The 15055-nt window shown below is 32.6% G+C and overlaps 1 protein-coding gene across 1 annotated transcript in view; it reads right to left on the bottom strand.

The window, feature by feature from the left end:
* The window catches only part of LOC149806595 (alpha-N-acetylglucosaminidase-like), a 110916-nt gene that overhangs the window by 50423 nt on the left and 45438 nt on the right, over window positions 1-15055 (bottom strand). Inside the window, exons 16-19 of the mRNA XM_089955324.1 lie at window positions 10809-10904; window positions 3803-3894; window positions 2522-2626; window positions 175-358 (exon numbers count right to left, since the gene is read on the bottom strand). Of these exons, the coding sequence (XP_089811450.1) occupies window positions 175-358; window positions 2522-2626; window positions 3803-3894; window positions 10809-10904 (477 nt within the window). The remainder of the gene's footprint in view (window positions 1-174; window positions 359-2521; window positions 2627-3802; window positions 3895-10808; window positions 10905-15055) is intronic.

The raw sequence follows: 15055 nt of genomic DNA, 5'->3' as shown, positions 1-15055 counted from the left end.
AAGCAGGCTTATGCTTTTCTACCTATGTCATCAAAATGAGACTGCCCCAGGGGTCCATGATCAACTGGTCTGTACAAGCTATGATGTTGTTTACTTTATCATGCAATAATTTTGTACATTTTTCTGTTTCCCACCCTCACAACAGACAGCCTATATGGTGGGGAAATAACTTACTTCTCCATTAGGCCCCCATAGTGTGATCTGGTTTCTGGCATTGTATTCCAGCAGATCTTGTTCTGCATCATCTTTTCCCCATTGTCTGGCATCTGCAATCCAACTCCCCAGTAGGAAGTGAGGGTCTGACCCTAACAATTTGTCAAGGTCATCCAATAACTTTAGAAGTTTGTCCCCTCCCTCTCTGGTAGGTAAAAAAACAAAAACAAATATATTTAAAAATACAAATCTTGCTCCATAAAAGTACAGCTGCATGATATGCAAGTTATTCCCTTGTATCAAACAAAAGCAGATACATCATGTTCAACTGATGCACTAATACTATTTTTCAATAAAGAAACTACTATATTAACAGCTGAGGCCAATGACAAAGAAAAAGTTTAAGTTTTCATTTTCAAACATTTGCCTATCTTATGGCAGTTATACACTTTTTCTGGTATAAATGTTGGATTCTGTGGTGGCTACAAATCACAAATGTAATTAATCAAATCACAAACATAAATATCTAAATCACAAACATAAATATCCAAATCACAAATGTAAATACCCAAATCACAAATGTGCGCTGATTCAGATCTGTCTTTGCATAATGAACTGGCAGATCTAAGCAGGTTATTAGGAGTAATCGGTAGAACAAACAACATAATCCTTTTCTGCTGGTGAATTATATGATGGCAGATCAGAGTCAGTTGGACTTGGCTTATAAATGAGTACATAGTGTTATGTATATTGAATTGTTTGTTTGTCAGTTGAATTTTTTTATTCCATTACTTGCTATTTTAATGTAACATTGTTTCCTGGATTTGACATTGTCCAGAATTGAATTCAGTTCTGTTTGACCTGAATGACTTTTTTCTTTCATTGATGTAAACAATTAATAATAGAAACATTGTATCTAGTTGCTGACTTTGTTCCAGAATCAGTGACAGTTTTAGTAAACAACTTTTGTAAAATCTTTTTTATCTTCTCAGAGTTAGAATCGTTGAGTCAAGGTCATACCTGGATTATGTGACAAATATCATGTGCCTATTGGTAACAAACTTCTATTTTTCCAGAAGAATGAACTTTTGACCCTCATCCAGAAATCTGTTTTGCATCTTAATTAGTTGTATAATTGATGTTTGGATAAAGGTTTGTCAGTTGTGCTCTTGCATCTAGCACTGTAAGTTGTTTTATGTCGTGATCGGTTTGGGCTGAATTTTATTTTCTTCAAATTATTGAATTCAAGTGATTATTTTCTCTGGAAATACAAAAGTGCTGACAAAATTCTTGGATAAAGACATTCACTGGAATTTATACTGAATTGAAAACTGGAATATTTTGTGATTCAACAAGAGACTGTTGACACATCTGCACTTTGTAGGATATTACAGATGTCATCACCTTCAATTTTGGATATCATCGGGACTCAAACTCAGTTTCATTTAGGACTTTTATTGCTAGGACTTGTGTTTTAATAATTCTTGGATTATTTGTGGATTTAATTTGTAAAACCATAAGTTCCTTTTTCTCATTGTTCACTTTGTATTCAAGGGAAATTATTTGTTAAATTTTACAAAGCTTGTTGTCTTCACTGTTTTCTGTTACTTATTTTTAAGAGTACAGACTCATAACAATATGGTATAACTATCTATGTATGAAGACTTGTGGATTCACTTTACACACTACCAACTCAATTTAAATATGATGTGGACACTTTTGAACAACGACATTAAAACTTGGCTAAAGTGTTCTATTATCTAAAGCAATAACCTGCATATAAATGTCTGATCAATAAAGTCTCATAATAAACAAAAATGTAAAAATCAAACTGAATGTAGAGGCCACCAATTTAAAATATCAGTTTATGCAAAACGAATGTCTGAATTTCTTCAATAGTCTGGACAACATACACCAAGAACTTTCATTAATACTTCACTATGTAACCCGACTAAATTTTCTGGGACCTTTGCAAATATCCAATGCAAGGTTTATCAAAGGCATCAAGTGTTCTATGTAATGCTCAACACTTCACTGAGTCTGAATCAATCTAATTGGCCAAGTAATAGAAATTGTACTGGTGGTTTTAATGAGTCAAAATTGGCCCAAACCCCATTACAAATGGACCTTCATCATAAAATTAAATAAATTCATAGTTGTTTGAAAGTCATGCAAAATTTCCATATTTTAAACTAATGTTTTCTGAAAATGTGTCATTCCATCTTCATGAAGATCTCCCTAAAATATTGGTCCATGACATTTCCCAATCACCCCTTGAAAAATTCCCATGTGATTTGATATGCTTATCCAAACTACCTAAAAGTTGTTTTAAAGCAACACACAAAGTACCATGCTTTAAGATCCTTACTGTAGCTTGGCTGAATCATTCCTGTTGAATGCAGTTGCTATTTCCACATAGTACAGGATGGACAAGATCTGAAGGCTGTTTCTTGTCACATCAACCAGGTCATACCTACAACAAGTTTTGAAACAAAGTGAAAACAAAAATATCAAACATTTCAGAAAACCAATAATAGTATTATTTTTCACACTGGATGTCAAATATCAATCCAGGCTTTAAAAAACACCTTAGTGATAAATTAAAGCATATTAAAAATAGTATTATCCACATGCAAATAGGATAGATAACAGACAAGACAATACATTTCTTTTTACTCTACTCAACAAAGTAAAATATTAATATTTATAACAAAAAATAGTTATCTTCCCAGTGAAATATATACATGATCAAAATTTAAAATTATTGTGCATAACTACAGCATCCAAAATGCCATAATAAATTATATAATGATGAATACTGATATTAAATGCCATTCTAAATTATATAATGATGAATACCTATATTAAATAAGATGAAAAATTATATAATGATAAGTACTGATATTAAAAACCATGATTAAATTATATAATGATGAATACCAATATTAAATACCATGATACAATGATGAATATTGATATTAAATACCATGATAAATTATATAATGATGAATATTGATATTAAATACCATGATAAATTATAATTATGAATACTAATATTAAACAATACATAAGGGGAAGGCTTACATGATAATCTTTACACACACATACAGACAGATGGAATCTATGACCTAATTTTACTTTCTAGTTTAGAAAGTGCTTTGACAAAAACCATCAAAAACAATACACAAAAGTGTTTCTGGAAGGTTGTTCATTAAGCTTCTCATGTCTATCTTTGCTGACTGGTATTTTATTTCAAAGATTCATATTGTTTTTATAACTTTCTTTGTTGGGCATTCAATTTTGCCTGAAGTAGAAATTTATTTGCCCTTATTATGGCTGCCATGTTCTTATCATTGCCCACAGCTATCCCTGTCAGCATGGAAACATTTTCTGTTGTAGCTTCCAGCTGAGTGGTTTCCTCCTGAAATAATTGGTTATTAATTATCCCTTGTTATTCTATATACCAGTAATATCTGCTGTCATTTAAATATATAACAATGTATGTTTTGTTACACTGTTACAGTTTAAGTAGAGTACAAACATAATTAGTAAAAGTAAATATGTTCCATTGTTTTTCATATACTTTCTTTACATTATACTTAGCATTATGGATAAATTAAAAAACCAGAACTCAAAATGGCTGACTCACCTGAAGAGAGTATTATTCTTCAAACTGGTACTAGCTGTTGCCTGGACCAGAAGTTCCCATGCCTGGTAAAGATCTGAAGTGTTATACCAGATCTACAGGAAGAAAACAAACACAAATAATATTCAGTGTACTTGCAGGTTTACAAACTGGAGAATAGTTAAGTGTTACAAAATGAATGCAGTTTGTAGACATTACTGAATGACATCAATGAAATAAATAATCCTTCTAGAAGTAGAGAACCAATATGTACATCAATAGTTAAGTGTTACTAAAAGTACATCAATAGTTATGTGCATTTCTAACCGAACAAGATACTGTCACTAACATGGCTATAACCCCAACTGCCATAAGACTGAATTATGAACAGCTTGCTTTAAATAGAAATGTGCATAGTAAGCAAAAACTCAATAAAAAGAATCTTTCTGCATGTTTCCCAGTCAATTTGTACCCAGCCGGCAGTCAGTGGAATTGGTTATTTTTAGCCCATGTATACATGTCATGATTATTTATTAGCCCATGTATACATGTCATAGTCATTTATTAGCCCATGTATACATGTCATGGTTATTTATTAGCCCATGTATACATGTCATGGTTATTTATTAGCCCATGTATACAAGTCATGGTTATTTATTAGCCCATATAAACATGTTATGGTTATTTATTAGCTCAAGTATACATGTCATGGTTTTTCATTAGCCCATATATACATGTCATGGTTATTTATTAGCCCATGTATACATGTCATGGTTATTTATTAGCCCATGTATGCATGTCATGATTATTTATTAGCCCATGAATACATGTCATAGTTATTTATTAGCCCATGTATACATGTCATGGTTATTTATTAGCCCATATATACATGTTGTGATTATTTATTAGCTCATTTATACTTGTCATGTGCAAGACATTAAACCAAGGGTCATCCTGTACAGAAATTTCTCATGGATTCCATATGGAATACTTCAGGAATCTGTATGGAAGAGATATGGACTGAAAAACGTTTGGAATTAGACAATTTATTCCATATCAATTCCATAAGTACTTCACAGCAAGTGAAAATTCCATAAGGAATAAAGTTGCAACTTTAATCCAAAAGCATGTTTTTCCATATGAAAAGCAGGTTCATGTGTTATAATATCATGGAAAATACTCTCTGAAGAATTAATAGCCAAACTATCTGATTCAAATAGAGATACTGGTAGGAGTTACAGTACATGTATGTGTCAGTGTAGCTGATGTGGAAGGATGAATATATACTCATATAAATTTTAAGAAAACACGTGCATGTCAGTTTTCCTTAAATTATTTCCACAGGTGTTTAAAAACAGGCAAAGACATGACCTAAAAAAGTAGAGAAAATGTAAACATGATCAGACTATTAATATATCTGGTAGAACAAGCATAGATGAATCTTTGAATTTGGTGCAAGATGGATTTTGGATTGATCTGATGTTTACTCTGAAAAATAATTTGTTTTGCTTCCTATTAAAATATGCCCTAAAAAAATCATACCCAAGTAAAAATGTGACTGAAATTTCAGCAAAATCACAGTGAAATGTTTTTGACATTCACTCAAATGTTCTTTTTTCACTAAAATTATGGTATTTTAGATTTTACCAAAATTTCTGAAAATATCAGTGAAATTGTGTGATTGAAATATCACTGACTCTGCCAACATTTCTGAAAATATCAGTGAGAAATAGTGATTGAAATTTCACTGAGAGTTTGTCAAAAATTCTGAAAATATAGTGATATTTTGTGATGGTAATATCACTGACATTTTTTGCTTTTTGTACAATTTGAATGATTTTCAACAACATTTATATTTCCTGTTTCTGATAGATGTAATTTTATTGTTCATTTTGGGCACAATAACCTCTTTCCACATCTTTCTTTGTTATATTTCTTTTTCAAATTTTTGTTGTTGTTGTTGTTGTATTTTTGTTTAACTTCAATTGGATTTAACTGTCCTCAAACAAGTTTTCTTATTTTCCGTTTTAAAACAGAATTTCACTTTTCTCCTGATCTGAATCTGATTTTCCTCGATATGGACCCTTTGTTTTAATATTATCTCCCCCCCAAAAAAATTTAAATAATGCTCTGTCCGGTCTTATTCCACAATGAGCTTTCTAATAAGTATTTGTTTTGTTTATTATTTAACAGATCCTCGCTGTAAAGAGCTTTCTGATTGGTCAAAATTTTGTACTTGCCCAATGAATCATCACGTAATGGAAACTGATGGGAATGAGCATGCTTGCTAATCATAGCGATTCAAATTTTCAAGCATGATACGAGTTTGAATAACCATTTGAAAAATGTGTGTCAATGAGAATAGCTCAATGAGTCGATGGGAATATAATTGGTCAATCGTATGAAACCTGAATGCCAGGACTAGCATTTTGCTTTTTTGTGCCATAAAGAGCTCTACAGTAGCAGCTAACATGCTAAATATGACAAAGAATTGAACCAGGATGATTTTGAAGTTATATAACTCCAAACTGATTAACTTCCAGAATTTAAGGAGGGACAACATATAGATCACTGGTGGGAATTGTTGCCAGATACCCATGTCTATCAAAGATAGTCATATCTTTGTGGAGTTTTCTTGGCCCACAAGTAGAATCATTTTTCAATATTGTGAGTGGTATTATTGTGTATATTATCAAAATATTCTAGGTGTGTTAGAATTCAGTGTAAAATAAGAGTAATAATATCATGATAAACGTTTGTCACAGCTGCTTATGGAACAAGGACTAATTCAAGAGACCACAACAGCATCATAGTTTGTACATTAATCAAATATCAAGTCTGCAGTACAAGTGACATAAGGCAGGCTCCTCGCATTTCTTCTTTTAATAATCAATGTCTCAAATGGATGCTTTTCAATAATTCTGCATCATTTTCACAGTTGAGTTTTTCAATGCAGGATGATATTTTATATTTTATATATGTTTTTGTGTTCACAGATGCCTGTGCATAGGTTCCAGGCTTGATACTTTGATTTTCAAAATCACTTAATTATTTATTGTCAAGCTAGATTCTTCACATCATGTTGTATATGGTGTATATATTGAACATAACAGATAGAAGGCCTCAAGGTAAATTAGTTCTGTAACTAACTGAGTTACCTTCTCTAAATAAAGTCTTTATTATTATTATTATCAACTCCCATATCTCTTGCCTTGGATGTCATATAATTACAATATCTGTATAATTTTGTTCATGTACACTGAAATATCACCTTGGTTATTAAAGTCCTGTTTAATTCATATCCATTATTTATTTGAATCCTTTTGAAATGTCTAAAAAACTACTGAAACTTCAGTAAAATACTACATAATGATCAAAATTTTAGTGAAATCTCATGAACGTTTTAGTAAACTCTCACAAAACTTTCAATGAAATGTTAGAGATCTTTCAGTGAAATTTTAGTGAGATCTCACCAATTTCAATGAAAGTTTTGTTTGAAATATTTGTGAAATCTCACCAAACTTTTGGTGAAATGAAAAAGACTTAAGTCATGCCATCATGGATTAGGTTTTGTGTGCAAAAAAGAAAATGAAGACAAGAAAAACCTTAATCTTATTTGATAATGTCTGTCAAAATAAAATTTATGATTCATTTTAAAAATTATTGTGAATATTTATCATTGATTCCCAATAATGTTTAAGAGTCATTATGCAGTTTAATAGAAATATGAATTTTTTTGTTATGGTTTAGGCAGAAAGCGCTTAAAAAACCTGTCTGAAATCCGCCTTAAGTCTGCCTGGAAAATTTTTTATGGGATGGACTATTACCAAATTCCATATGAACTATTTACAAATTCCATATGGACCATTTACAAGTTCCATATAGTATATTTCCAAATTCCATATGGGCTATTCACAAATTCCATATGGACTATTGCCAAATTTCATAGGGATTATTCATAAATTCCATATAGATTATTGCCAAATTCCATATGAACTATTTACAAATTCCATATGGACCATTTACAAATTCCATATGGTATATTTCCAAATTCCATATGGACTATTCACAAATTCCATATGGACTATTGCCAAATTCCATATGGATTATTCCCAAATTCCATATGGATTATTGCCAAATTCTATATGGATTATTGCCAAATTCCATATGGAATTTTAATTTTATTCAATATGGGCAATCTACATATCTCATGGACTAATTTGCATATTCCATGGGATTTTCCATAATAAGTACATAAGGAATCCATAACATTTCCATATGGATACATTGAAATCCATAAGAGTGGTTCAGTACAGAATAAAAATGTCCACATGGATATTTCTGTAAAAGTACATATGAATTCCATATATGGAAAATTTTGTACAGGACTGACCCGCTATGTTCCACTTTGACCCTTTTTACACTTAAACTGGGAGATTATTAGAATAATCAATGCAATCTAGGTACACAGCGACACACGTTGGATGAAAATTATTAACTGGTTGTTGAAAGGTTAAACAATGAGCTCTCTCACTGGTTGGTAAGAGGTTACACAATGAGCTCTCTCACTGGTTGTTAAGAGGTTATACAATGAGCACTCTCATTGGTTGTTAAGAGGTTGCACAATGAGCACTCTTACTGGTTGTTAAGAGGTTACACAATGAGCTCTCTCACTGGTTGTTAAGAGGTTACACAATGAGCTCTCTCACTGGTTGTTAAGAGGTTATACAATGAGCACTCTCATTGGTTGTTAAGAGGTTGTGTACTGAGCTCTCTCACTGGTTGCTAAGAGATTATACAATGGGCACTCTCACCGGTTGTTAAGAGGTTATACAATGGGCACTCTCACTGGTTGTTAAGAGGTTGCGTAATGAGCTCTCTCACTGGTTAATTGATTTCACTTGCTATGTACAAGGACCTGTTTATCCACAAGAGGATGCTTATTAAAAACATTGTTTCTGCTAACTGAAGATGCTTGACATGGAACAAATCGGATTCATGCCCTAGGCTATTAAAGATGACATCAGACCATGCTCTCCTAAATTGTTTCAGCAATGGAGGCTGACTCACCTGTAACATATATTTCTAATATTTTAACACAATCAAATTAAATTTACCCTAAATATCTACATAGACATGAGAGAGAGAGAGAGAGAGACAGAGAAAAGTTGAGGGAGTAACTTAAATATCTCCAGCCCACATTTAAGTGCAACACTCATTTCAATGAACCTTTCATAACCTAAGGGACCACACAAGATGACACATAGGTCACATCACTGGCTAGTATGCCTGTCCAAAGTCATAGTCAGTTTGCAGTTTTAGCTACTAACAAAGTTTTTGTAGTTTTTCCATTAGTTCTGGGTGCCCACATTGTGTTTTAAGACCACTTGTGTTTTAAGACCACTTATGTTTAAGACCACATTGTGTTTTAAGACTCCTGTAAAAGGTCATCAGACTTAGATTGGCACTGTTTCCTTTATTCTGCACACTTGTGACAGCAACAAGCTCATCTCCTAGAAGAAGCAACAGTTGGTGGTGATCAGATCAACATCTTCTTAAAATGTCAGAATCATTACACCTGGTACTTTCTCCACTTTCTATACATTTATAGTAAATATTTGGTAGGCCATGACTTATTAATACTGGCTGCATTGAACTTGAAAATTATTTTAATATTACATCGCCACATTTACACGTACCAATATATATTACCACTAGTCTAATATGTGTATCAATGTATACCACTAGTCTAATATGTGTACAAATGTATACCACAAGTCTAATAAGTGTATCAATGTATACCACTAGTATAATATATGTACCAATATATACCACTAGTCTAATATGTGTACCAATATATACCACTAGTCTAATATGTGTACAAATGTATACCACAAGTCTAATATGTGTACTAATGTATACCACTAGTCTAATATGTGTACCAATGTATACCACTAGTCTAATATGTGTACCAATATATACCACTAGTCTAATATGTGTATCAATGTATACCACTAGTTTAATATGTGTACCTATGTATACTACTAGTCTAATATGTGTACCAATATATACCACTAGTCTAATATGTGTATCAATGTATACCACTAGTCTAATATGTGTACCAATGTATACCACTAGTCTAATATGTGTACCAATGTATACCACTAGTCTAATATGTGTACCAATATATACCACTAGTCTAATATGTGTACCAATATATACCACTAGTCTAATATGTGTATCAATGTATACCACTAGTCTAATATGTGTATCAATGTATACCACTAGTCTAATATGTGTACCAATGTATACCACTAGTCTAATACGTGTACCAATGTATACCACTAGTCTAATACGTGTACCAATGTATACCACTAGTATAATATGGGTACCAATCCATACCACTAGTCTAATATGTAAACCAATCTATACCTCTAGTCTAATATAAGCACCAAGAATTGAAGAGATATCCTGAACAGTGTTAGAATTTTGCTCTGGAAATGAAAGTGTGAATGATGAATGGATGGATGAACAGACAAATGGATGAAAACAAAAATATTAAAATTGAAGAATTGTGCTTAGCAAAATTCACATCTACATCAATAGTCTGAAAATTGTACAAGGTTTGAGAGATTTATCTTAAATGGTTTATGAGTTATGATCCAGAAACAAAAGTGTCAAGGCTGGATGGATACATAGACAAATCGATAAATACTAAAAACACTGAATCTAAAAAAATATGAATATTAAAAGGCATATCTACACTACTAGTCCGAAGTATCATTGCAATATCTTGAAAAAATTAAGGAGTTATGCTGTATAAATGAAATTGTGACTGACAGATTGACCAATGGAGAGGCTCAATCCATTTCTATATTCCCAACCTCCTCTGCTGGGCACAAGATGATTAATAGTGATTGTTTTGCACCCACCTCCTGACTGATTAGGGGACTGAGGCATGGCCAGGTGTTTTATAATTACCTTCTTACTGATTGGGGGACTGAAGCAAGGCTGGGTGTTTTGCACTTACCTCCTGACTGATTGGGGGATAGAGGCGTGGTCGGGTTGTGGGTATTACATCTCTGCTGTGATCTTTGAATATTCCAGAATTGTTATACACACTTCTCTAGGGTAAGAGATCAAAATAATGATAAAAAACATTAAAATTTAGTTTTCAGTATACAAGAAGAATGCATTATTTGTTACTGATTAACTTCTCACACTGATTACAACAAACTAAAAATAAAAACATACTTTGCCTTGATTACAAATTTTGGCAATGGTGTCTATGCATTGAAAAAATAAAATTGTCTGAATGATTAATACCATACATACCAGAGGTGAAACAATTCATCAACATATTGATACTTTTGCTGAAACAATACACATATTGATACAAGAGATGGAGAATCGATACAAAATGATACTTACTTACTGTATGTTTTTTTCAGTCTTCAGCAGTCATGAGTAATTATTATTAGTTGCCTTGTTATTATGTAAAATTATAATCCTTCTGAAATTTTGCAGTCACAGTCATTCAGGTTTATTAGTAAAAGTGAAAAAGATTATTTGAGAATACCCACTTGCCTTCTAAAAGTTAACTCAAAGTGACATGGTTCTTATTCTGCCCCCCCCCCCCCATGTCATGCTAATTATTTTAACCCAGAAGTATGTTCAGCATATACTATACATACCAAACATGTTTCACATGTTTAATGAAGTACTTTACTCATCATTTAATAACCACTTTCATGTGGAGATTCTACTTTGAATTGTATCTTGACTGCTTTGAGGGATTCGAAAATTATGCTACCAGTGTGTTGCACACTGAAATATGTTACACTGACTTCTTATTTTGCTTGTTCCGCTCCAGGTTAAACAATAACTGCCAATCAGAAATCTATGTAGCTTATTCTCTGCATGATAAACAGGAAGTATTGGCAGAGAAACAGAGACTTTGCAAGAAAGTCATTAGATGTGTCAAGTACTTAAACAGAGATGTCAGTGTTTGCCATTGCATGAATCATGCAAAATTTGTACAAATTCATGCACTTGGAGAACAGTGAAATGCGAAAACTCCCGCAAATTCATTGAAAGTCCCACACATTAAAATTTGCTCAGCAAAGTATACAATTTTTATTTAGTTATTGTCGAGACATCTGTTTTTCGTGTAGCAACTGTTTCACATCTGGGTTCTTCAAGCACAATATGAATGGTTGAAAAACTAAATTTGATTAGAACAACATGCCCAGGAATGAAAATTATGGAGTAGTTTGAACCATTCATGAAGAAAATTTTACAAATGTGTTTAAAATATGAGCTACCTAGAAAACTCAAAAGTCTGATTTCTGGCGTGGTTCATTATGATTTCGTTCGGCAAATACTTGATGATGATAATGATGATGACAATAATTTATTAAGTTATGAAGTATATCAGACTATTGGAGCTGGAAAAGTGTAAATGGAGACACCAGTGAGTGATTTTGGGCTCTAAATGTTGTTAAATTCGAGTCAGATCTACATGCTGGATGGACAAAAAGATAGATGGCATGACCCTTTGAGTGATATTTCTAAATTAAATGCACAAAAGGCAGAATACTAAGCCTAATTAAAACGCAGACAATTTAAATGTATAATGCAATTTCAATTATTTTTATTAATCAAATTCTCTCTGTGGATCATATGCTACAAAATCATATACATGTGTGCATATTTCGGTTAAGATAAACTGAATAAAATAAGGGTTAAAAAATGCAATTACAAAGTACAGATATTTATTTTAATACCTCTGTCTGCACAAACATTGATGGACTAAATACGTTTATACAGCATTATGGAACAGATAAGATTTAACAAAGGAAGTTTATGCTGGTGAAAAGTCCTATTTTGGAACAGATTAGCCAAAAGATAATATCTATCATCTCTGGAAAATTGTACATAACAGTCACAAAGATCAGTTTCCCAGCATATTCAAGCCGACAAAGCTAGCTATGTATATGTCTCTTCAGAAAGAAGCACAGAACAATAGTGATACAAAGAAAATGAGCAGAGTATGCTCAGGATTAATTAACAGATTAATGCTTATACAGCTAGAGATGTCTGTCAAAGATGTTGATTTCAGTAGAGCTATTAGAAAGTAGATTAGGAAGAAAGAGAGACATATACTGAAGCTTAGATAAATATTGACCCCATGTCCATTTCTTTTTCCCCTCCTTTTTTTCTTTGATAAAGGGGGTGGTCTCCCTTAAGATAAAATCCTGTCATCATCTCTTCTTAAATTGTACATGGGAAACAAATTTGGAATTTCTCTTGTTTTATGTAGAGATGTTTAGTGAATGATGGTGCTGGTGGAAAAAATGAAATTAGCATAGAATGAACGATGGGGCAGATTTCAAACTGCTCAAGTTTATCACCTTGTGTAAGTTAAAAGAAAATTGTAGAATAGGACTAGGTGTAGTCAATAGTTTTACTTCACTAACAAATACAAGTACCATTGGCTGCAGCAGTCTTTTGCATCTGCAGGAAATAAAATGTGATAGATTGTGTTGGTATTCAACCTTATTCCCAATGCCTGGATTTGTTCTAGATGAGATTTTCTTTGCACAAGTAAACTGCATTATTTCTTCTGTTTTGAAAATAACATTGTAATGTCTCCCAGGTGTAACTGAGACATGAAATTGGCAATAATGTTTTCAAATCATTCATGATGTACAAAATAAAGGGAGTTAAATGGATCCACCATTAAATGGAATAAAATGTTCGGGAAAAAAATCATTGCTACCAACAGCTAGTCTCTTTGAATGTATTGCTGGTATTGTCTCATCAGTGAGAATTGCATATAAATATATGATAACTATATGTCTATGGAAATACAACAAAGAATGTCAACATACAAAAAAGGGCACCACCTACCTTCCAAAGATGGAAAGGCCTTAAGTTCATGTGAATCGATATGTATCGTATCGCAGGCATGCGTATTGTGATTCATATCGATACGTGGCACAGGTGTATCATTTCACCCCTAATACATACTCACTTAAACGTAGAGTCTAACTGCAAACAACATAGGTGCTGATCTACTATCACATAATGCACTGGCAGATTATGGCAGATCAGGTCTATGATGTTTGCTTTATTGATTACCCCTAACAAACTGTATGGATCCTGACCTACCATAGCATTGTGCATGGCAAGATCTGGGTCTGTGCAGTTGGACTTAACTTATATGGAAGTACATAAGGTAAGTATAGAGAAAACAGGTTTCATGCTATTTCACTGTAGCATCAAAGCATTAATGTTACGTTAAGGATAATATTGCCAGTTCATTATTTTGTGAGGTACCAATATCTTGTCTGCCATGTTGTCAGCAAGACTTTTGTCTGTGCCTGCTGAGCACCATACTATTTTCCTTGAAACCTATTTGAAATCTACTTGAGAGCAGTTTTTAAGTTTTTCTCAGCTTCAGTTTGATTACTTTTATCATCAGACAAGGTAGTTTCATCATCATACGTGTCAGTTAATTAAACTGATCTCCTATTTTTAGGGGTAGATCAGTAATGAACAGAACAAACAACAAATTACCAGTGGAGACCTTAGTTCAAGAAATACATGAACCACTTAAGAGTGTCTTCACTACATTGATAAATTTGTAATTTGTAAATTTTCAAGAAGAATTTCATGATCAAATTGTTCATTATGGTACCAAGAAACTTTCCTTCATATAAGGCTTTCAGCCACTTGTCAGCCAGCAGTTTCAAAAGAATGATCTTTTCAAAAGCCAGATTGGTTTTCATGAAGTAGATTGTGATCACTGAGATAGTTCAGAAAAGAGCATTGTACATGCAGCTACCTTAAGAAGTCTTGGACATATCATGTCGAGTCTATTAGAAATAGAGATATTCATGTTTTTTAGCAATTGAAAACAAACTCAGAACTTGTATCTCATATCTGGAATTATTATATGGATGTCTTGTGGAACAAAAATGTTTTTGTCCCAAATTATCAGAGTCCTGCTTATGTTCTTTAATTTTGGAGGCAATGTTTAAAAAGAATTCATTAAAAAATATATTCAGTGTCATCTAGATCATATACCTGGTTACCATCATTCATAAGTAATGATAAATCCATTTTATTCTTGCACTTTCTCACTCTAAATTCAATCAAAACTGTAAAGAGAGTTTGGGGATTGTTTTTGTTATCAACAAAATTTTTTGGGTAATGGTTTCTTTCTGTTTGCCTAATAATTTTGCTTGCTTTATGTCTCCAGATTTTGTATTC

The sequence above is a fragment of the Sinohyriopsis cumingii genome, chromosome 1, assembly GCF_028554795.1.
Source record: "Sinohyriopsis cumingii isolate HCF-2022 chromosome 1, ASM2855479v2, whole genome shotgun sequence".
NCBI lineage: Eukaryota > Metazoa > Mollusca > Bivalvia > Unionida > Unionidae > Sinohyriopsis > Sinohyriopsis cumingii.
The sequence above is the reverse complement of the archived record's forward strand: the minus strand, read 5'-3'. Positions and strand labels throughout refer to the sequence as shown.